This window comes from Triticum aestivum, chromosome 3D, assembly GCF_018294505.1.
Source record: "Triticum aestivum cultivar Chinese Spring chromosome 3D, IWGSC CS RefSeq v2.1, whole genome shotgun sequence".
Classification (NCBI taxonomy): Eukaryota; Viridiplantae; Streptophyta; class Magnoliopsida; order Poales; family Poaceae; genus Triticum; species Triticum aestivum.
The window spans coordinates 381,676,495-381,700,508 of NC_057802.1; the positions used below are offsets into that span (position 1 = coordinate 381,676,495).

The following is a 24,014-nucleotide window of genomic DNA, read 5'->3' on the forward strand; positions in this document are numbered from 1 at the left end:
TGCGGCTTATGTCCTGGCCCAAGAAGGGCCTGAACTGGTCTTCGCCAGATGAGTTATCGGTGCTCCAGACACGTGTCAAGGGTATGGAAGACAAGAATATCAAACTTGTCAACGTAGTCCAGTTGATGTTAGTTCGCCGGATTCTCCCTTGTCAACACAGGGCTTGCAACTTATGGGAATTTGACCTGGCCAAGCACCAGACCCTACTAGGGTTCTTCGACTCATCGCACAAAGACATCTGGAAGGTGCTCTTTAAGTCCGGCAAATCATGGCCGGATCCAGCCGAGGACCGTGGGTGCCAACTATCCCGACCCGCGAGTTCGGTAAGTCTTCGTGTGTTGGCAACTCATATGCTTTATCTGCATAACCCAAGGGAAATGTTTAATGTGTTTCCCACAACTCTCCTAGGGCTGGACGAAGAAGGCAGGAAGGATCTACTGCCCGGCCCCGCTGCCAGAAGAACCAGCCGGCCCACTTCTGACGAAGATGCTGGTCCCAGCGCCTTATAAGGCGCCGAAGAAGAAAGCCGAGAAGGAGGCCAAAGAGACCAGGGGCAGCTGTCGTCGCCAAGGAACTTCGGACACAGTATCCGATGACTCTGAGGCCTGCTCTTCCTCCAAAGAGGACGAGGAAGAGGAGGAGAGTCGATCCCCCAAAGCGGGGGGAAGAAAGAAAAGGACGGCACACTTGGAGGCTGAGTTGCCTAAGAAGGGAAAAACTCCCTTTCTGAAGGAATCCACCACCGCCACTGGCAGCAACCCGGAGTGGGATCCCAGGGTCCAACCCCTGGTGAAATCGTGAGTATATGAAATCCGGAGACGTTTGTATATCCAGACTAACTATCATATAGCGTTTAACGCCTTGAGTCACGCCTTTTTTGCAGTCCGGCCAGGTCCCGTGCCGAGCAATCCTCATCGGAGGATTTACTGGGTTCGGATGCTATGGACAGCGGGACACCCCCGACGGCCCCCTCCCCAAAACACGTGAATGACACCGAGGTATCGTCCCAAAGGGACCCAGGCCGAGGAGGGGGTGGAAAGACCATCAAAGCGGCGCCAGAGGATCAAACCTCGGTGGCCGGACATACGGGAGAAAAGGCTCCCATGGACACCGACGGCGGGGGCTATCTTAAATTCGGCCCCCAACCGGACACAATTCCGGAGACCAACACGGCCCGGGAATCAGGCGGGCAACCTCCCTCGTCAGGAGGGGGTGCGTCTGTTCCACCGGCAACCTCTGCCCAACCAGAGGTGTCGGATACCTTATCAGCAGCGCTGAAGAGCGCCTCCATCGTTGAGGAACACCGTGCCCTTATGGGTGCGGTGATTGAGAAGATTCAGTCCACAGAAAGCGGGTTGAACGAAGCCTGCATCAGCCTTATAATGGGCTTTCAGGTATGTTGTGAGGTCTCAAAGAGTGTTATAGTATAGGTAGTAGCCCCTGATGCACTGTTCGGTGTTCGAAAGAAAGAACCGGATAGGGGATCAAATATATGTTCGCAAGAGACTTACCTTGTGGTACCTCTCCCTCTTTTGTGTTTTTTATAAGCAGGCGTCTGTAGCGACTGCCGCCTCTCATACTGCGGAAGTCTCCGGACTGAAGCAGAGTCTGGAGCAGGCCGAAGAGGAACTTGGCCAGGTGAAAAAACAGTTGAAGGATAACCAAGGTATGCAAAAACCTTGTTCGCATTCAGCGCGAATGAATAATTGAGTATGATTAAATTTTTTCATGATGTGCTCTAGGGGCGACGGCCGAAGTCGAGGCTCTTAAGAAAGCGGTGGCCGAGGCCGAGAAGAAGGCCGCCACCAAGCAGGCTCTTCGTGAAAAGCACGAGGCCAGGGTTATTCAAGTTCAGCAAGAGCTCCAAGAAGCCGTGAAGAAATGTGAGACCTTGGAGCAGAGTTTAACGGAGAAAGAATCCAAACCCACCAAGGCTCGTCAAGCCGCACACGATGCCCGGAGCGAAGCCCAGGGCGCCCTGTAGGAAATCCAGGAGGCCAGAAAGATCGCGGCGGGTAAGGCTTTGTCTATGCAAAGCAAATATGGAAAGGGAGGAAATCACGTTTACTAATGCGAATTCGGATTTCTCCAGGGGTGTTTGCGGAACTGCCGCGCAGCGTATCTGATGCCGCACAATTCTACCGAGCCGAAGAAAGGAGCACTACGGAGAAGCTCTTCTGGTCGCAGTATCTGGCGCCAGAGTATCCAGTGCCCTTTGTCGATCAACTGAAGCAGCTAATCGAACTGCATAGGGCGGCCGAACTAGCCATGAAGGATTTAATTATCCGGCTATGGCCTGCCGAGGCGATTCCCAGCAGCTACTTCGGGCTCGTGAAGCGGTTTGTAAGTGCCTGCCCTCGACTTGAAGTCATCAAGCGGTCGGTCTGTATGGAAGGTGCACGAATGGCCTTCGCCCGCGCAAATGTGCACTGGGCGAAGATGGATGCCGAAAAGCTGATGACCGAAGGACCACCTGCGGGGAAGGAGCACCGCAAACCCGAGTTATATTATGATAGTGTACTGAAAGAATCCCGCCTTGTAGCGGAACAATGTGCCAAGGATATTATATTCCCATGAATACATTCATGCTATCCCATGTAGTGTTGAACAAGGTCATTTAAATGATATAATGCTTGTTATTTGAGAATTTTACCTCCTGTGCGGCCGTTTTATATATTAATCCTGAGAGTTGGCCAGTCGTCGGCTTCTGCCCCCATGTAGGAAGTACGGGGGTGTTCGGGATAAACCTGAGCACTCTTTACCCCAGTTTTGGGTCCTTGAAGGAGGTGCTCAGCGCAACGAACTAGACAATCGGACTATAAGGCTTTATCACTCTCACTTAGCCATAGGAGTTTGACGAAAGGAAGGTAGGCGCAGCCCCTGGTGTTCGGAAGACCGCACTAGGGGCTCTATAAGCACCTGATCGAAATAAAAAGCCGATCCATCGCACGTTGCATTAGTTATCGCATAATGCGGAACAAATCCTTAAAGACTTTCTAACCTCTCGAACACCTGACCAGCTCTCGCCGTATCATGACAGTCAGTTTTCGGCTTTCTCTACTGAGGCGCTCTTCCGGAAGAACCGGGACGCAGTCGCAGGAGTTCTCCCTTTACTACCCTAGCCGATATAGCGGAACGTAAGGTAGCAAGCACAGGATCCGGGCAACCCAACTATTGACCCAAGACATGATTCGGATATGATGTGTATAATGTTATAAGTTTGGGGTGCCGAACGACCGTGAAGGTGTTCGGACTTTATTGCCGTATTATGGGTACAACGAGGCCCCTAGCATATTAAGGCGTATCGTAGTGTACGGATGCCATTTGTCAAAGAATATCAATAAGAAAGATCATCAAGTAAGTGTCATATAAAGCCACATGTTGTAATTGAATAATACGTTGATGCATACGAGTACAAGGAGTGTGATAAAAAGAAATATGACTTCAGAACCTGCTGAGACCAGGGGAGGGAAGCTGTGTGCGGATCCGGATAATAATCGGATGATCATCAAGGGGAATATCTAAGGATTCCCTTACGCGTTTCAAACTGTTTCCCTCCTTGGTATGTTCTTCCCCTCATGGGTCTGGTCGCCATGTCGCCAGCGATGGCCTACACCAAAGTGGACCTGCAAAGAAAGTGTAAAAAATGTTTTGTGTGCCACGGAACGGTTAAGCCGCATTGTGTGGCCTAACCTGGCTTTGCCTCCGTCTGCCGCCGGGGTGGTTAATTGGGCTCTTGACGAGCTGGGCTATCCTGCCGTGGATTAGTTTGGACTCTTTTGACAGTGTCCGGGAACCTGGCTGTCGAATGAAGGTTCGACTGAAAAATGCCAGTCTGCACTTCTTCTGTTAAGGCGGCGGTGTGTCCTTTAGTACGAGGGGGCGCGTTCAGCTTTGCCATTAACTATTATGACGCCGCGTGGACCGGGCATCTTGAGCTTAAGATAAGCGTAATGGGGCACCGCGTTGAATTGGACGAACGTGGTTCGTCCGAGCAGTGCATGATAACTGCTGCGAAAAGGGACGATGTCAAAGATTAACTCTTCCTTACAGTAATTATCCGGGGGTCCGAAGACTACCTCCAGAGTGACGGAGCCTTTATAGCGGGCCTTCACCCCTGGTATAACACCTATAAAGGTGGTTTTAGTGGGTTTGATCTTTGAAGGATCGATACCCATCTTGCGCACTGTATCCTGATAAAGCAGGTTCAGGCTGCTGCCTCCGTCCATAAGGACTCGTGTGAGGTGGAATCCATCAATTATTGGGTCAAGGACTAGCGCGGCTGGGTCACCCTGACGGATATTGGCCGGACGATCCTTGCGGTCAAAGGTGATCGGCCCGGACGGCCATAGGTTATATTTTGGGGCGACTAGCTTAGTTGTGTCGACATCCCTGAGTGTGCGCCTCCGCTCCCGCTTGGGAATATGGTGGCGTTTATCATGTTCACCGTTTTAATTTGCGGGGGAAATTTCTTTTGCCCTTCTGTGTTCGGTGGCCGGGGCTCCTCGTCGTCGTCATCGCTTTGTGACCCCTTCTCCTTGTTTTCGGCCCCTGACCTGCCGGCTTGTTTGAAGACCCCGCATTCTCTGTTGGTATGATTGGCTGGTGTTCCTGGGGTGCCGTGAATTTGGCATGGACGGTCAAGTATACGGTCCAAACTGGACGTGCCCGGACTGTTTCTTTTGAATTGTTTCTTCCTTTGACTCGTTTTAGATCCGCTGAATCCGGCGTTGACGGTCGTGTCTTTGGCGTTGTCTTCATTACTTCGACGCTTATGTTTGCTGCGTCGGGGCTTGCCGTTGTTATCTCTTGGTTCAGAGTTGCCAGGATTTCTTGATTTGCTGTTGCTACGAGCCAACCAGCTGTCCTCGCCCGCACAAAAGCGGGTCATGAGTGTCGTAAGGGCTGCCATGGATTTCGGCTTCTCTTGGCCGAGGTGTGAGGCAAGCCACTCGTCACGGATGTTATGCTTAAAGGCCGCTAGGGCTTCGGCATCCGGACAGTCGACGATTTGATTCTTTTTAGTTAAGAACCGAGTCCAGAATTTCCTGGCTGACTCTCCGGGCTGTTGGGTTATGTGATTTAAGTCGTCAGCATCCGGTGGTCGCACATAAGTGCCCTGGAAGTTGTCAAGGAATGCGTCCTCCAGGTTATCCCAACTGCCAATGGAGTTTGCCGGCAAGCTATTCAGCCAATGCCGAGCTGGTGCCTTGAGTTTTAGTGGGAGGTACTTGATAGCGTGTAGATCATCGCCGCGGGCCATGTGAATGTGGAGAAGGAAATCATCGATCCATACCGCGGTCTGTTGTCCCATCATATGATTCTATGTTTACGGGTTTAAACCCTTCTGGGAATTCATGCTCCATTACTTCGTCAGTGAAGCATAGGGGGTGTGCGGCGCCTCTATGCCGGGCTACATCGCGACGCAGTTCGGATGAATCTGGTCTGCTGTATTCGGCCCGGACAGATTTGTATTTGGTATATCCGGCGTGGCGGTCACCGTCACGCGTTGGGGCGCGCCCCCACGATCCGTAGATCGATCTTGATTGTCCTGCTTTGTTTTTCAATTCGTCTCGCAGGTCATGCGTGTAGCCCTGGGCCTTGGTGTTTTTAGTTGTTCGGCGACGTGGTGCGGGCTGGTGTTCGGGCTGATACGCCACTTTGTCTCGGCCACGGGGTGGTCGGTCAGCCGCATCCTGCGCTGGTAGTATAGGCTCCAGTGCTTCGTCCTCGAATTGGGGTAGCAACCTGCGCCTCGGGTAGCTTTTGTTTGGGCGCTCGAGTCCGTATTCCTCGGCCACCAGGACCTCAGTCCATCTGTCAGCGAGCAGATTTTGATCAGCTTGAAGCTGCTGCTGTTTTTTCTTTAGGCTCTTTGCGGTGGCTATAAGCCGGCGCTTGAAGGGCTCCTGCTCGACGGGATCCTCAGGCATGATAAGTTCTTCGTCGCTGAGGCTCACCTCGTCTTCGGAGAGGGGCATGTAATTGTCATCCTCTGAGTCTTCATCCATTGCCTGTTCATCGGGGCTAGCTTGCCCGTCCTCCCGTCCGGCCTGCTCAAAGCTTGGCTGGGTGGGATTGTTTTTGTCTTCGGCATCATCCGGAGTGCTATTGTCTCTGGTGCCGGTATCGCTGGTTTTGCTATGGCGGGATTTAGAGTGGCGCCGCTGACGTCGGCGCTTGGATTGCTTCTCAAGAGGATCATCCTCTGTTGCATCCTTTTGATCTTCGTCATTGTTTTCTTTGGATGTGTCCACCATATATATGTCATGTGATGAGGTGGCTGTCCAGCGCCCTGTGGGCGGTGGTTCCTGTTCTTCTCCGGCGGCGTCGTCCATACTGTCGATGTCTTCGGAGTCGAAGTCAAGTATGTCGGTTAAGTCGTCGACAGTGGCTATTAAGTGGGTGGTGGGTGGGTAATGAATTCCTTCATCGTCCACTTCCCACTCAAGCCGGACATAGTTCGGTCAAGAGTCTCCTGACAGGGAGAGAGATTTTAATGAGTTCAGCACGTCGCCCAGGGGCGAGTGCCGAAATATATCCGCGGATCTAAACTCCATGATCGGCGCCCAGTCGGATCTGATGGGCATGGATGCACGCGGTTCGGAGCCTATTGCCGGAGACAAGTCCGAGGGTCCGATGGCACAGATCTTATCGGAAGTGAAATCTGTGTTTGGCTCTATCTCCGTTGAGTGTGCGGCCTCCGTGGCGGGGTCCATCCTCCCGACCTTGGATGGCACGATCTGCACTGGATTTAAGGTCAGGGCAGCTGCTGGTGTGTTCTCCAGAACACCGTCCGATGGCAGATCTAGGTCATGCTCATCGCGACTATGGGGGGCACCTGACATGGGCTCGAATCCGTCGAAGATCAAGTCTCCGTAGTTGTCGGCAATGTAATTCAGGCTTTCAAATCTGACCTGACGGCCAGGGGCGTAGCTATTGATCTGCTCCAGATGGTCAAGCGAGTTGGCCCGCAGTGCGAAGCCGCCGAATACGAAGATCTGTCCGTGGAGGAAGACCTTACCCTGGACCGCGTCGTTGTGGATGATTAAAGGAGCCATCAAGCCTTATGGTGGCGACACAGTGGAACTCTCAATGAAAGCACCAATGTCGGTGTCAAAACTGGCGGATCTCGGGTAGGGGGTCCCGAACTGTGCGTCTAAGGCTAATGGTAACAGGAGGCGGGGGACACAATGTTTACCCAGGTTCGGGCCCTCTCTATGGAGGTAATACCCTACTTCCTGCTTGATTGATCTTGATGATATGAGTATTACAAGAGTTGATCTACCACGAGATCATAGAGGCTAAACCCTAGAAGCTAGCCTATGATTATGATTGTTGTTCTACGGACTAAACCCTCTGGTTTATATAGACACCGGAGGGGGCTAGGGTTACACAGAGTCGGTTACAGAGAAGGGAATCTACATATCCGAATTGCCAAGCTTGCCTTCCACGCAAAGGAGAGTCCCACCCGGACACGGGGCGAAGTCTTCAATCTTGTATCTTCATAGTCAGACAGTCCGGCACGAGCATATAGTCCGGCTGTCCGAGGACCCCCTAATCCAGGACTCCCTCAGCCACCTCGAAGCCTCCCTTACGTGCACTCCAAGTCCCCTGGATTGCTTCCGTTCCAAAAATAACTTTCCTGAAGGTTTCATTCCGTTTGGACTCCGTTTGATATTCCTTTTCTTCGAAACACTGAAATAGGCAAGAAAACAGCAATATGGGCTGGGCCTCCGGTTAGTAGGTTAGTCCCAAAAATAATATAAAAGTGTATAATAAAGCCCGTAAACATCCAAAACAGGTAATATAATAGCATGGAACAATCAAAAATTATAGATACGTTGGAGACGTATCAGCTATGCGCTGCGTCAAGAACTCCTTGATGAAAATGGCCCCCGTCAGCTTCTCGCTCTTCAGGTCCTCCTCCATCTTCTTCACCAACGGCTTCAGGGAAGGGTCAGTGATCTTCTCAGAGTACCACCCCTTCCCAGAGGAGGGGAGCTCGGTTGGCAGCTCCAGCAGGTCCTGGGAGCACTTGGCATCCATCAGAACCCACCTCTTCAGGGCGTCCTCCACCTTCTTCCCGGCGCGGGAGATCCCGTTGCCGCCCCGTGCCGCGACAAAGCCGATACACCCAACGGAATGTCGCCGGTCATGCGGAGGAAGAAGAAGTGGCGGAGCATCGCGACGGAGGGCATCACCCCCACGAACGCCTCACAGTAGAAGGCGAAAATGGACAGGAGGAGGATGGAGTTGGGATGAATGTGGAGCGCGTGGAGGCCATAATGGTGAAGAATGGCGTAGAAGAAGCGGGCGAATGGGGGCACCAGCCCCGAGTAGACGCTGTGCAGGAAGAAAGGGAAGAAAGTGCTGTTCGCGGGCTCCGGCGCAGTGGTGCGACCCGGAGCGCCGTCCCCTTCCATTCGTTGTCCTCGCTCGTTGTCAGGAGGAGCGCGGTCTGGAGCTTCTCCCCGGCCACGGAGGGCACAAGCAGCGCCGGCTCATACCAGGCGGAGCCGGCAGTCGAGGCTGAGGCCATGGTCTTCTCAGCGGCCATTGAGCGAAGGATTGGAGGGGAAATCGACAGATCTGGTGAGTTCTTCCGCTGCTGGGAGAAGGGGATCTGGAGCAAGGCGAAGAAGAGGCAATGAAAGCCTGGCGGCAGATGGCACCCCTTTTGTCAGATGGAAACAGTCGTCAAGGCAGCGTGGGGAAGTGGAGTCGCCCACGTCCCATCAATCGCCACGCGTCATCAAGGCCGCAAGCGGTTAGGGCCCACGGCGCTCCGCACTTGCCCTTTGGCTTCGCCTGGAAGCCAAGTCCGAGCACGCCTGGGCCCGGGGGCTACTGTCGGCGTTCTGGATATGGGGGTATCCAGCCCTGCCTGCGGCCCACCGCGTGGCTCCATCAACGGCCTGGTACGGCCCAGCTTCAGCATCAACAACTCAAGACCCTAACGAGGGGCCAAGCCTCGCGAGGCAGACGACGCCAAGACCCCCGAGGGGGTCGGCCTCTTCAGGCTGGCTCCCGAGGGGCGGAGAGACCTCACGAGGCTCAACTGACGTGAGCCATGACGACCAAGGCCAGGCGGGCGCAGAGCGCAAGTTTCCTTTTCGGTGCAAAGGAGGCAAGCTGCAGGCGCGGAGTCCCGAGGAATCAGCCAAAGGTTTCCATTCTGGTGCAACGAGACCAAGACCGCCAGGACGGTAGGACGGAGGTCATCGACGAGCCCACCGCAGCGTCACGACCAGAGGCTTTTCGCAGGCGAAGACCACTTTTGTCAGGATAAGCTGTACTACTTGTCCCCTTTCAAATCCGGCCATTGTGGGATCCCTTCCCGCCAACATTTGGGAAGAGGACCGAGGCCACTATAAATAGGACTTAGCCACCACCATAAAGGGGCATCTGATCTGGTTCACATCCCCTCAGCTCTATCGAGCTCAAGAACACCTCGCCTCCTGAGGCCAGTTGATCCACTGTACTAGTTCATCCTCAGCCCTCCAAGGCAATCCACCAAAATGTTGGAGTAGGGTATTACACCGCAAGGTGGCCCGAACCAGGATAAACTGTTGTGTCTCTTTGTCTCTCCTAGCTCGTCGCGCTAGGCTTAGGAGGATCGCGAGTAGGCAGGCTGGGTAGGTTGAGATCTCCGCACGCACCCCAAAGTTCGAACCTCTCAAGGGTTTGCGGAACCCGTAATCCGACAATGATTGGTTGCTCACCTTGCTGCATGCCGCAATCCGACTAAGAGAACATTATCTGAAGACAAATCTATGAGATTCGGGTAGAACTTGTCCTGCAATGTAACAAACCTTGGTTGCAGTTTTATTGGTGCAAACATTACCTGTAGATTCACTCATCAGTCTAAAGTAACAAACCAACTGTCGAGGTATCCACTGATGTTTTTTTCTCACATCATGCCAGTTGCCAAACTTCAAATCACACATAATACAGCAATGGCGGTGTGAAGACATGCGCAAAAGGCATTGTCTGTCTCCCACCACCAGAGGCAGATCCATCTCTTCTTACAAATGGGTTAAAAATTATACTGAATCCGATATGGTTAATTGTACAGGCAAGTAACCAGGGGAGAGGCACATACCTCGTCCTCAAGCTGCAAGAGGTCTGAAAATCAAAGCACAATCCTCTCAAATCAGTTCAACTGATCCACCACCCAGTTGCTACAAAAAAACTCCAATTCACTGTGTAACATTGTTGTGTCTTAGCGGATCATCAAGGAGAAGCCACTAATTCCACAATCATTGTCCCCCTCCACGGCCAATAATTAGGCCAATGATACGCTGAGATCAAACTTGAACCTGCTAGTTTGTACAGTAGTTAATAAAGCAAAACATTTGGAATTGCGTCTTGTATGGAATAAAGGGGAAAACAAGAATTGATTCATCGGTGGCGTCAGGCAGCTGAGGCGGCGCAACATCTAGAATGTGGCGGGCGTTCAGGCGAGGAGTACGCCAGCAAGTGGAAGGAGATGGCATTAAGGCTGGCGCGTCCGCGCATGGATGGATCGGCGGTGGTCGCGTTCAGGCAGTGGACGCCATGCCAGGAGTGGGATGTGGTAGCGGCGTGTCCAGAACGAGTGGATCCGGCTGGTGAGGCTGCTCGCGGCGCCGGAGTGAGGGAAGGCGCGAATGCGATGAATGGCGCCGGCGAGCGCACTGCTTCTTCCTCTACAGCGACAGGTGCGCACTCTCCCGGTTGACCACCAACTACGCCCACCGCTTGTCCTCCTCCGAGACTCGTGGCTCTTCAGGCCTCCGTCCTCTTCGGCGCCGGAGGATAGGACCCTGCAACGCTTGTGGGAAGATGGAAAGGACCGAGTCTAGAGCAGAGAGAAATTATCGGGATAACCAACTCATCAACGTCGGGTGGAATCGGCGCGCAAATCGGGGTTGTTGCGGGCGGGATCGCCAGATCAGCGGAAGCGAGCGCTAGTATCGGCACACCCGGCGTCTGCTTGGCAGAACATTTAATCTAATCCGTTGATTTGGTGACAGACCTTTGACGTAATACGGGCAGTAGGATTTGGTTAAGTTGATTTAATCGTTAGGTCTTAATTATTCCATGTACAGTTTGTTGTATGGCTTTAGAAAAACTTATGTTTGCTTTTTAGTAGTAGTGTAGATGTAGATGTAGAGATGTAGAGATAGAGATCAGCGAAAATTGATCGGCGCGGACAAGCTCGCGCGCTATCGGTATCTGAAGGCCGGAGGCGTTCGTTTCCCCTGAGGTGCGTGGTTTTCGTGGTGGGACCGTCTGTTGGTAAGGCGAGTTAATGTGTGTACGTGACGCTTGGCAGTCAGCGATCGGAGAGGAATGAAACCACTACGAGTCTAAGACGTACGTACGTGTGTGCTCGGCTGCGGTGCGGGGAAAACCTATTTGACGCATATTGCGTCAAACTGTCAACGAATCGGACAGGAGATGCAGCTAGCGACGATTGGGGCTGGCCCATCTTTGGCGTACGTACATGATCCGGTTTTCGAAACTTTCTAGAGCGTTCCCAGCCGATTCTTACTAGTTTTGGGAACCATCTAGAAGGTTCCTTAACTGGTTTTTTCCCTTTTCTTTTTATTTTATTACTCTTTCTTTTTCTTCTTCTGGTTTTTTTCTTCTTTTTGTTACATTTTTGTTTCTTTCAGTTTTCCTTTTCAAGTTAAGTTCTCTTTTCAAGAAATTTTCTTTCTTTGGTTTTTATATCTTTTTCTTCTCTTCTCCTTTTTTGAAACTTTTTTCATAATATTCAGTTTTCAAAAAAATGTTCTCAAAATTCAAATATTGTTCTCATTACACAAAATAGTTCAAAACTTTTGAAATTTAGAAAATGTACTGGATTTCAAATTTTGTTCATGTATTAAAAAAATTCACACTTCCAAATTTGTTAGGGATTTCTCAAAATTGTTCTCCATTTCAAAATTTGTTCTCAAGTTTCAAAAAATGTCCGTGCTTTAAAATTTTGTTCGTGCTTCGAAATTTGTTCTCCATTTCGAAATTTGTTCTCAAGATTCAAAAAATGTTTGTGTTTTAATTTTTTTTTCAGAAATTCCAAAACGTTCATGTTTCCATAAAATGTTCAGTTTTTGAAAAATATGTTCTCAACATTAAAATATTGTCCTCATTACACAGAAAAGCTCAAAACTTACGAAGTTCAGAAAATGTATCGGATTTCAAATTTTTGTTCATGTATTTAAAAAATACACTTCCAAATTTGTTCGAGATTTTTTAAAATTGTTCTCCGTTTCAAAATTTGTTCTTAAAATTCAAAAAATGTTCGTGCTTTAAAATATTGTTCGCACTTCGAAATTTGTTCTCCGTTTCAAAATTTGTTCTCAAGATTCAAAAAATATCCGTGCTTTAAAAAACTGTTCACAATTCCAAAACCTTCATGTTTTAAAATTTTTTTGGAAAATTTAAAATTTGTTCGCGTGCAAAAGTTGTTCGTGTTTCCAAATTTTGTTTTGGAATTTGGAAATTGTTCCTGTTTTTGAAAAAAAAATCCTGTTCAGTTTTTTGGGTAGTTTAAAAAATGTTCGCTCCCCAAACTTCCTTTGCGTGTTTAAAAATGTTTGCGTTTTCTCAAAGTTGTTAATGTTCCCGTTTGATTAAACATTAATGTTTTGTTTTCAAAAAAAAAGTTTTGTGTTCGAATTTTTTAAAACATTCGGATCAACATTTGAGTTTCTTAAGGTGTTGCGTTGTACTATAATCAAGAAAGGTCACTAGCTCAACTGGTTAGAGTCATATGCTCTCAAGTGGCTAGTCTTGGGTTCAAACCACTACAACGCAACCTTTTTTTATTCCAGCGTTTTCTACTTGTCGCTAGCGAGATGGGCCCACTAAGCCTGCGAACGAGCAGCCCTATGCGAACGCGCATTAATTGACATAGAATGCGGCACATAGGAACTCCTTGCGATGCGTGCGTATGCTACAACTACACGTACGTACCTGGGAGGGGCACCCTCGATCATGGGGGGCCGGAGCGACCGCCCCTCCCGCCCCCTCAGGACCGGCCCTAACTGAACAGACCAACCCCAACCCACATCCACATCCACACGTATCGCATAATCGCACACAATAAGGTGCGGGGGAAGGGCGATCGCTGGGGTGCTCATCGTGTTTGGAGTGAATGGAACTTCTGTTGATTGATCATTGGAAAGTACAATTTATATAATCGAGAAACTCGCGACGAATGGAATAGGTGCAGATGTTAAGGCTTTCTTAAGTGTTTCAAAGGCTTCTACACAAGCATCGTCAAAAACAAATGGAATATCCTTTTGTAAAAGATTTGTAAGAGGCCTAGAAATTTTAGAGAAGTCTTCAATAAACCTCCTATAGAAACCAGCATGACCGAGGAAACTACGATACCTTTAATATCTTTAGGGCATGGCATTTTCTCAATTGCATCTAATTTAGCTTTATCCACCTCAATACCTCGTTCAGAAATTTTATGACCCATGACAATACCTTCATTTACCATAAAGTTGCACTTCTCCTAATTCAAGACAAGATTAGTTTGCTCACATCTCTACAAAACTCGATCAAGGTTGCTTAAGCAATTATCAAAAGAAGTTTCGTAAATGGAAAAATCATCCATGAAAACCTCAGCAATCTTTTCACAAAAATCAGAGAATATAGCAGTCATACATCTTTAAAAGGTAGCAAGTGCATTGCATAAACCAAAAGACATACCTCTATAAGCATAAGTTTCAAAAGGACAAGTAAAGGCGATTTTCTCTTGATCAGGTTGTGAAACAGGTATTTGAGAAAAACCAGAATATTCATCGAGAAAACAGAAGTGTGTGTGCTTAGATAGTCTTTCTAGCATTTGATCAATACTCCCTCCATTCCTTTATATAACGTGTATTATTTTCGGCACGGTGACCAAGGTGCATAATTATAGAGGTGTTAGGACAAAATTACCCTTGGCAAATTTGTTGGTTAGTGGCAAGTAAATATATGAGTCCACGAAAGTAAGAGATACATGCAATCGAGAGACAGATAGTTTCCTTCTTTTGATACAAGGAGAGATACAAGAAATCAGGGAGAGAGATACTTTCCTATTTTTGGAGGGATACAAAGGGAATTATGAGGATGTACAAGAAATGCACCTTACATTGTGAAATTTTATTAAAAAAACAAATACACCTTATATAAAGGAACGAAGGGAGTAAAAGATAGAGGGTAATGATCTTTTCTAGTGGCTTTATTTAATTTTCTGAAATCAATTACCATTCTATAGCTAGTAACAATTCTTTGTGGAATAAGTTCTTTTTTATCATTAGGAAAAACAGTAATACCTCCTTTCTCGGGGACACAATGAACGGGACTTGCCCATCTACTATCAACTATGGGATAGATTATACCTGGTTCCAGAAGTTTTAGTATTTTAGTTCTTACGACCTTTTTCATCTTAGGATTCAAATGTCGTTGGTGATCAACAACGTGTTTAGCATCAGGTTCCATATTAATCTTGTGCTGACATAGAGTGGGACTAATGCCCTTAAAATCATCAAGAGTATATCCAATAACAGCTCGGTGCTTCTTCAGAATTTTCAATAATCTTTCTTCTTCATGTTCTGAATGGTTAGCACTAATAATAGCATGATATATCTTTTTCTCATCAGGATAAGCATATTTCAAAGTGTCGGGCAATTGTTTTTAATTCAAACACAGATCACCTTTAGGCGGAGGAGGACCTCTTAGAGTTTCAATACGCAAATTTACCATGTCAATGCCTTTCCCTTCAAAGATAAAGGGAAAACCTTCTTCTTAGTTTCGTCCCCGGATAAACCTGCAAGCTTAAACAATCCACAAATTTCATCCACATATATCAAATGCATATCAGGATGTTCAGTTCCATCTCCTACATAAGGATTAGCTAGCAGTTGTTCTATCATACCCGAAGGAATTTCGTAACCAATATTTTCAGTAGGTGCAGTAGGTTGAGGGACAACTAATTGTGGTTTCGGTCAAGGTGAAGATACCCCGAACAAACCCCTCAAAGGATGATTCTTCATAGTAACAAGTGACAATAATTTCAGCACGTAGTAATAATTTTTCCTTACCAATTTTCACTTACCAAGAGCGCTTCACTCCCAGGCAACGGTGCCAGAGAAGAGTCTTGATGACCCACAAGTATAGGGGATCAATCGTGATCCTTTTGATAAGTAAGAGTGTCGAACACAACGAGGAGCAGAAGGAAATGACAAGTGGTTTTCAGCAAGGTATTTTCTGCAAGGACTGAAATTGTCGGTAATGAGTAGTTTGATAGCAAGGTAATTACTAACGAGCAAGTAACGGTAACGGTAAATAAAATGCAGCAAGGTAGCCCAATTCTTTTGCGGCAAAGGACAGGTCAAAACAGTTTCTTATAATAGGCAAAGTGTTCTTGAGGGTACACGGGATTTCATCTAATCACTTTCATCATGTTGATTCGATTCGTGTTCGTTATTTTGATAATTTGATATGTGGGTGGACCGGTGCTTAGGTGCTGTTCTTACTTGAACAAACCTCCTACTTATGATTAACCCCCTCGCAAGCATCCGCAACTACGAGAAAAGTATTAAGATAAATCTAACCATAGCATTAAACCTTTGGGTCCAAATTAGTCCCTTACGAAGTAGCGCATAAGCTAGAGTTTAAGCTTCTGTCACTCTAGCAACCCATCATCTAATAACTACTCCATAATGCATTCCCTTAGGCTCAAATATGGTGAAGTGTCATGTAGTCGACGTTCACATGACACCACTAAGGGAAGCACAAGATACATATCATCAAAATATCGAACACATATCGAGTTCACATGATTACTTGCAACAAGATTTCTCCCGTGATCTCAAGAACAAAAGTAGCAACTCACAAATGATAATCATGCTCAAGATCAGAGGGATATCAAATAGCATAATGGATCTGGACATATAATCTTCCACCAAATAAACCATATAGTAATCAACTACAAGATGTAATCAACACTACTAGTCACCACAGGTACCAATCTGAGGTTATGGTACAAAGATTGAACACAAGACATGAACTAGGGTTTGAGCGGATATGGTGTTGTTGAAGATGTTGATGAAGATTGGCCTCCCAAAGATGAGAGGGTTGTTGGTGATGATGATGATGGCTTCGATTTGCCCCTCCGGGAGGGAAGTTTCCCCGGCGGAATCGCTCCGCTAGAGGGCAAAAGTGATCCTACCCAAGTTCCGCCTCGCAACGGCCGCGCTTCGTCCTGAAAGTCATCCTCTCATTTTTTTCTAGGTCAAAATGACTTATATACCAGAAGATGGGCACCGGAGGTGGGCCAAAGAGGGCACAACCCACCAGGGCGCGCTTGGGGCCCCAGGCGCGCCCTGGTGTCTTGTGCTCACCATGGTGACCCCCTCCGGTAGTTATTTGCTCCAGTATTTTTTATATATTCCAAAACAATTCTTCGTAAATTTTCAGTTTATTTGAAGATGTGCAGAATAGGTAACTCTAACGTAGCTTTTTCAGGTCCAAAATTCTATCTGCCGACATTCTCCCTCTTTGTGTAAACATTGCATATTATGAGACAAAAATCATTAAAACTACTCCATAAAGGATTATTATGCATAAAAAACAATATGACGTATCACCGCTACACCCTAGGCCACATCCCTGGTAGCCTGGGGCCTAGCTAGGTCGCTGCTTATGATACTATGTTGGGTAGGGGAAGAACGGGCCTGCCCCGTTAAATCAGAAGGAGGAGATAATTAATGAGAAGGTTGTGTAGCGGAATTCCTATTTATTGCGCGGGTCGGTGGATAGTGTCCGCACACGCGCGCCCCTCACGAGAGACCTTGCTAGATATGGGTTGACCCATATTTGGGTTATTATGTGCTCTTCTCCCACATGGTTTGGAAGGTTCTAGAACCTTCCCTCAACCTGTTTTGTTCTTCTAATTTCTTTTTTTCTGTTACCTCTTCTAAATATTTTTTTTAATTAAGGATCTTTTTTATGATTCATGAGCAATTTTTGAATTGGCAAATATTTTTTGAATCAATGAATATTTTTAAAATCATTTTTTATAAATTCATGAATATTTTGAATCATCAAACATTTATTGAATCAACAAATATTTCTTTAAATTGGTGAACGGTTTTTGAATCTGTTAACATTTTTTGAATCGACTTGAATTCGTGAATTTTTTTGAATTGGTGAACATTTTTTTAGTCAGAAAAGTTTTTAAAAATTTGGGAACATTTTTTGAAATCGACGAACAATTTTGAAATCCGCAAACATTTTTTAATTCATTAAATTTTTTTAAATTAGCAAGCATTTGTATAATCAATCAAAATTTTGTAAAAAAATTGGGAGCAATTTTTTTATATTCGCAGGTAAAAAAATAATTCATGAAATCTTTGATTTTTTTAATCCCAAACATTTTTTTAGTAAAGAGGAAAAAAAGAAAAGAAAAACAAAAATGAACGAAAATGAAACACAAAACATGGGTGCCCAGCCCCGCCCATGGGGTTGCCCAAAAGCGGGTCAAACTTTCTCGGAGAGACAGCCAGGCCCAAACTTTCTCGGCACAACAAAAAACCCCTAGACCTCCTAGGGCACCCAACCCCAACAGACGAGCAGATCTAGGTTTTTGCGTTCTCCCGAGGGAGAGAGGAGGAAGCCTCCGCCCTCCCCGCCGCCCTCCGCCCGCCGCGCCGCCTGCCGCACTCCACCCGCCACCGCGCCGTCCTCTCCGCCGCCCGCCGCCGCGCCGTCCTCTCCGCCGCCCGCCGCCGCGCCGTCCTCCCCGCCGCCGCGCCGTCCTCTCCATGGATAAACATCCCAACCCCACTCCGCTAAATTTTGATGCGAAGGAATTCGTCCCCTCCCCCTCCCGCTCCCCGCAGGAGGAGGATGCGCCCTTGCCGGCGGGGATTGTCTACAACCCCTACCGCGACGCCTACGGCCACCACCACGTCCAGCATCAGCCCCCTCTGAATCTGTCTGCCTATCGGCGGGATCGACACCCTTACGCCCAGGGGCATCACCAACAGGGCCAGTACAACCCGTATCACGGGCAGCAACAGCAGCAGCGACTCGGCCAGTCCTCATACAGTCAGCAGCAGCAGCAACTTCGCCAGTTCTCATACAGTCAGCAGCAACTTGGCCAGTTCTCATACAGTCAGCAGCAGCAGCAATTCGGCCAGCTTCCATATGATCAGCAGCAGCTCTCATCAAGTAGTCTGGCCCAGCAGCTGCAGCAGCAGCAGCTCTCGTCAACTGGTCAGGCCCAGCAGCTGCAGCAGCAGCAGCTCTCAACAGCCAGTAAGATCCAGCAGCAGGGACAGGGTCAGATCTCCTCCGCCAGTCAGTCCCAGCAGCAGCACGAGAGCCCATCAGATTCAGCAGCAGCTGCAGATTCACAATCATCATCCCAGGAGGTTCACCACCAGCAGCTGCTCGTAGGCTCATCACCTGAGACAACATCCAGTGTGCAGAATGTACCACTTCTTTGGACAATTGGTCTCAATCTGCCTCCCCACATTGAGGAAAGCAATCTATGCTTCATGTTCAGGAAGATACCAGAGCATGTTCTGAAGGTGGGAAAAAGAGGCACAGTGCAATTTAGCAACTTAGAAGATGCACAGGCAGCACAAAAAAGGTGGACCATTAGGGAAAAGATTGTCCAAAGGAATGCAGATTACAAAAAGCACATCAGATCAGAGCCATACGGCAGAATGGTACCTGAGCTGGGTTCCATAGCGACTAAGAGACAGAGAGAGGAAGAAGCTGGAATAAAGTCGTCTCAAACGGAAGCAGTGAAGCGACATGAACGAGATGATGCAGCGAGGAGTCTGCAAGACGACCCTATAAATGGTGCACGGTTGAGGACTTCTCAAAAGAAAAACCTGAGAATGAGCTTGTGAGGGCTTTTAAGTTCGTGGCTGCTGCAATCCGAGGTTCGGTCAGCCCCAAGATAACGCTATGTGCAGCAGGCCCTATGGGAAACTACATCCTCGCTAGCATACTCGGGCATGCATTTGCCACGCATTTGAGTGGAAGAACCTGGAAAGGTAAAATCAAGACAAGGCATTTAGTCATATAAAAAAAAAAGAACTTGTGTGCTATCCTATTGAAGACGGTGAAATTGACTTGCGAGGAAGACATGGCCGACGACATCTTAAGTATTATACAAGCAATTGATCCATTGTACAGGATCAACGGCCATTTACCACCATACTATGCTGAGATGATAGCCAAACTGAAGAAACCGCCAAGGATATCCAACCCAGATGAACTGAATGCTGAGGAACTAAGCAAATTCCACTTGAAGGTGTTGAAAAGACCTGCTTTCGCTACACCTGAACTGAGGTCATACGGTGTTCAAGAGTTCTACACCAACACCTTGGACCTGGAATTTGACAATCCTGAATGGAGGGCCTTTGACAGTTCTGCCCCAGTGCATTTAGAGGACTGGCAGCACATCACCAAGGTTGATGAACTTCTGTTAAAAAACTTAATAGAGAGCAGTGGTATGGAGGACAAATTTGGGAAGCAGTGCCATTACATGCGGCATCTTGTGGTGCACTCACCTGAGGACAAGGAGAAGAAGAAGTATCTATCTGATAACAAAAAGAAGGTACTCGTTTCTTTTTCTACCTGATGAGGAAAACAATATTAAATTGTCTGCTTTAACCAATTGACTCACAAATTACAGGCCCATGACCCTTTGGCGGCGTCGGCGAGTCACTCTGGAGCTCGCCCCCGCTTCCCTCCTCAGCCCACAAGAAAGGTATGGCTATCCTCTACTCTCTCATCTTCCCCTGTCTCACTTCTCCCCCACTTCCTCTCCAGCTCATAATTTACATTAAATCAGGACGCTCTCCTTCCTGCAATTATGTCTCAAGCTGAAGCGAAGAAGACAACCCCCAGCAGCTCCTCCGCAGGTCCCCACCCTAAGCCCAAGGTATTGTTCGCATTCCTTTTTCCATCCCTATCCCACTGCTCAGTAGGTGCCTGTTTCTAATTGTATTTGTGTAATTGTGCATTAAGGTGTTGTTGATGATGCCGGAGAGAGACATGCTGGCCCATTATTATTTCAGAGAATTTATGCCTGCATTTGTTGACCTCTTGTACAAAGAGAAGGATAAACAAGAGTGTCTTCGGGAAATTTGGAACTCTTATGATAGAGGTATTCCCATTGTGGGGTATGTACCTTATGATATGATTCCTGAGAGATTTCTCGAAGAACTCGAGGAAGACAATGCCAGGTATTCCTTCAAGTTATGTATTGCATTTTTGTGCTGCAACATTCTGTTTCGGCCATATGTTGTGTTATTTGACATTGAGTTGGTGGAGGTTTCTTACATGTACCAAGATGATGTTTTAATAGCTGGAATTGTGTTTTTTTAGCTCTGGAGGTGAAAAAGTCATGGAGGTGGACTAGCTGGGAGAAGGAGATCGCTGCCCAGGATAACTGATCAAGTTCTTTGTTAGCTAGTATTTTTTGTGATGATACTGAGCTGGGAGAAGGAGGTGGGCTAGCTGGGAGAAGGCTTTTGCTGCCCATGATAACTGATCAAGTTCTTTGTTAGCTAGTATTTTTTTTGTAATGATACTGAGCGAGTGCCGTGTGGTTTAGCACATCTTTTTATCCCAGTCTCCTAGTTTAGTGGTACCTTAGTGATACAGATTGATAGCTTCCGGAAACTTTCTATTGGTTGATATCTTCTGGAAACCAAGCACGATTGCCTCAGAAAATGCTAAGCTGAGCCCTTTTATGCTGGTCGTTTGATTGCTGCAAGATTCTAAGGTGGCGTTTGGTTGTGGCTATCCCAGGATGGGATAGGGATAGCCCTTTTTCTTTGAGGGATAGCAGTTGTTTGGATGAGAGGATAGTGTGGTTGAGGGCAGCCACGATTCCTGAATATTCTCACGAAAAACTGGTTGAGGCTGTTCCCGAAAGTCTGGCGGATGGTGGCAACCACCCGTGTTCGCTGCACTCCGATCACCTCCTGCAGCCCCCAGCATGGGTGATTTTGGAATGCCGGCTGGACTCGGTGAGCGCCGGCGGTAGGTAACGGGCAGTGCCCGCGGCATGGAATCGCGAGGCTTCTCTCCTCTCCTTTGTTCTCGTCTATTGTCTAACCTGATCTCTCCCCTCGTTTCTCTGCATCAACCATGGAGAAGTAGAGCGCTCTGCTCTTTTGTGCTACGACAGTATGACCTGACGTACAGTTTCCAGTTTGGTTGACATGGTTGTATTTTAACTTGAGCAAAAACTGCAGAAACGTATGTCCTTTTGTAACCTGACGTTTTGCTAGTAACTAACCAAGAATAATCTTAGGCCAGCAATAGGGAGAACGCCCTTAAAAGCGGTTGTAATGTGCACTTTGAGAAAAAGCAATCTGTTACTTTCAAAATGTGGTTCATAGATGACAATTTTCAGTAATAAGAAAGGTGACAATTTCTGATGGTGACAACACTGAGCATGAGAATATAGTATAAAGAGATTTCAAAAAGATGAGCTAAAATTACCCATCCACCGTTCACATGCTTTACGATGTGTGTCTAAGCGGGATCCATTCATATGTATAATCATGTATTTAGGCAGTTAATTTTTTGTATATAGTCAAATCATCGTCAGATGAATAGGGCCCATGTCAGGAGTGGCAGTACTTTTTGCAGCAGGATGTACGCATGCATGCAGCATCTCTCCTCTCTCTCAAACAAGTTCATGCATTTTATTTTTGTTTACATTTTTAGATGGCCAATATTTTTACAACATTGTTCTATTATTTAAAATTTTCATATATTCAAATTCTTGAACATAAGATGTTTAGAATGAGACCAATCTTGAATATATTTAAACTAGTTTAATTTTTACTATTTCAATCATGTCAAAATATTAATTTCACTCATTTCAAATTACAATTTTCAAAATGATTGAAACCAATTCTCGAAATGAGTGAAATCAGTTTTCCAAATAAGTGAAATGGGTTGTTTCAAATTTGTTAAATAATTATTTTGGAAACTAGTGAAAAGAGTGTAATATGTTTTCTGAAAATGAATGTTATGTGTTTCCTGAAACTAGTGAAATTGGTGAAATATATATTTTGTAAATGAGTGCAGTGTGTTTTCTGAAATGAGTGAAATAAGTTATTTGAATAAAAGAGAAATAAAACCAATTTTTGTTGTGAAACTAATTTTCTAGTGTTTGAAACTGATAGTTTTAATGAGCGGAATACATTTCAATATTTTTCATAAATTTGCAGTGAAATTGATGTTTGCAAATGAGAGTAATCTGTCTTATGAATGTGTGAAATTGATTTTTGAAATGAGTGAAATGGTTTTTTAACTGATATTAGCGAATAGTCAAAAACACTTTTATGAAATAGCGGATCAATTTTATGTTTTATAAAAGTGGTTTAAAAGATAATTGAAATATAAAAAATAGTGAAATATGCGACATAGGTTATTTGAAATATGTGAAATTGATTATTTCAAACACGTCTAAGTTGTTGTCTAAATATTTCACTCAATTTTTATTGAACATGTATTTCTCAAATATATGAAACATGTTTCGGTATGTTTGTCAATTTGCTTAATCTTGTGTTTGAAAAAAAGTGAAATAGGTTGTTTAAAATATGTGAAATTGGTTATTTCAAATATACGAAACTAGTTTCTTTTAATGAGTGAAATCTAGTCATTCCACTATTTCTTTGAAATATATGAAACATATTTCGGTATGTTTGTCAATTTGCTTAATCTTGTGTGTGAAAAATAGTGAAATAGGTTGTTTAAAATATGTGAATTGATCTTGTGAGTGAAATCTAGTCTTGGAACGAGTGAATTGCTTTGTAATGATTATATTAAAATAAGTGAAATCAGTTTTCTAAAATAAGTTTTTTTAATGAATGAAATTAGTTTTATGAAATGTACGAAGCCAGTTCTTTGAAATGGCCGAAACCTATGTGTTCAAATGTGTGATATTGATGTTTTCAAATCAGTTAAAATAGTGCAGAATTGATTATTAAAAATTTATTAAAATTTCTTTTCATAATATATGAAAGATCTTTCATTGTGTTTGTGATTTCCATATTCCAGTTTGTGACATGTTCGAAACCGTATAAATCACTTCTATGAACTAGTGAAACATGTTTATTTTTATGAAACTAATTTCAAATGTAATTGAAATATATATGAAAAAGATAGTTCAAATATATTCAAAACTGATCTTGTTTTGAAGGTCTTCACCCCGTGAATTCAAATATATAAGAAGTTTCAGTAATGAACATTTGGTTTAAAAGATATGAATCATTAGAAATATGAGAATGAAAATAAAATGCATGTCCAGGGGTGAGAGAATGCATGCATGCATGCACCGTTCTCTCTTGTCCCCTCTCTCTTCTCTTTAAAAGCTGACTCTGTCTGTCTGACGCAAGTACATGTATTCATGTATTACCATTCATCTATCTGATAAATAAAACAAGGGCACAAATCTCTAAAATGACACCAACGGCGGATGCTTGACCGGTAGGTACCGGCTCCGGTAAAAAAACTTAGTCGGCCGTGGGCTGCGGTGCGCAACAGCTCGCAATCACAATAGTGTTGCCTGCGCAAAGTCCCGGTGATGCGGCCAACCGAGCAGGATGGTGGCAGAGGCGGTGGAGGATTCCGATCTGACCAGGACGACTGATGAGGATACAGACCTAGGGTAGGGTCACAGGCCTGATCTATACGCCCTACCTAAGGTCACTATCCTAGAAGCAAAGAAGCTCAAGAGACAACAAAAGGTATCCAGTAAAGGTGTCGAGTGCAATCCACTCGACCAACGAACCACTCGGATACCCTTCCTTCCCGAAGTCACACGACCAGTCAACCACTCGACCATACAAGAAACCACTCGACCTACTGAAGACCAGAAGTCACTCAAAACAGCAACGGGCGAGCATTCACTCCGTAGTCTTTAAGGTCATTAAAGGCACTTAAGGCTGGCGTTACCAGTAACGCCTCAATCTTTATGTACATTC

At 46.1% G+C, this 24,014-nt stretch overlaps 1 protein-coding gene across 1 annotated transcript; it reads left to right on the top strand.

The window, feature by feature from the left end:
• Nucleotides 1-19,013: 19,013 nt before the first annotated feature.
• On the top strand, nt 19,014-20,719 carry LOC123079037 (uncharacterized). Its single transcript, XM_044501706.1, has 5 exons — nt 19,014-19,621; nt 19,700-19,774; nt 19,859-19,948; nt 20,035-20,252; nt 20,395-20,719. The coding sequence occupies exons 1-5, from the start codon at nt 19,148-19,150 to the stop codon at nt 20,426-20,428; spliced, it is 891 nt and encodes a 296-aa protein (XP_044357641.1). The 5' UTR covers nt 19,014-19,147; the 3' UTR covers nt 20,429-20,719.
• Nucleotides 20,720-24,014: the final 3,295 nt, after the last annotated feature.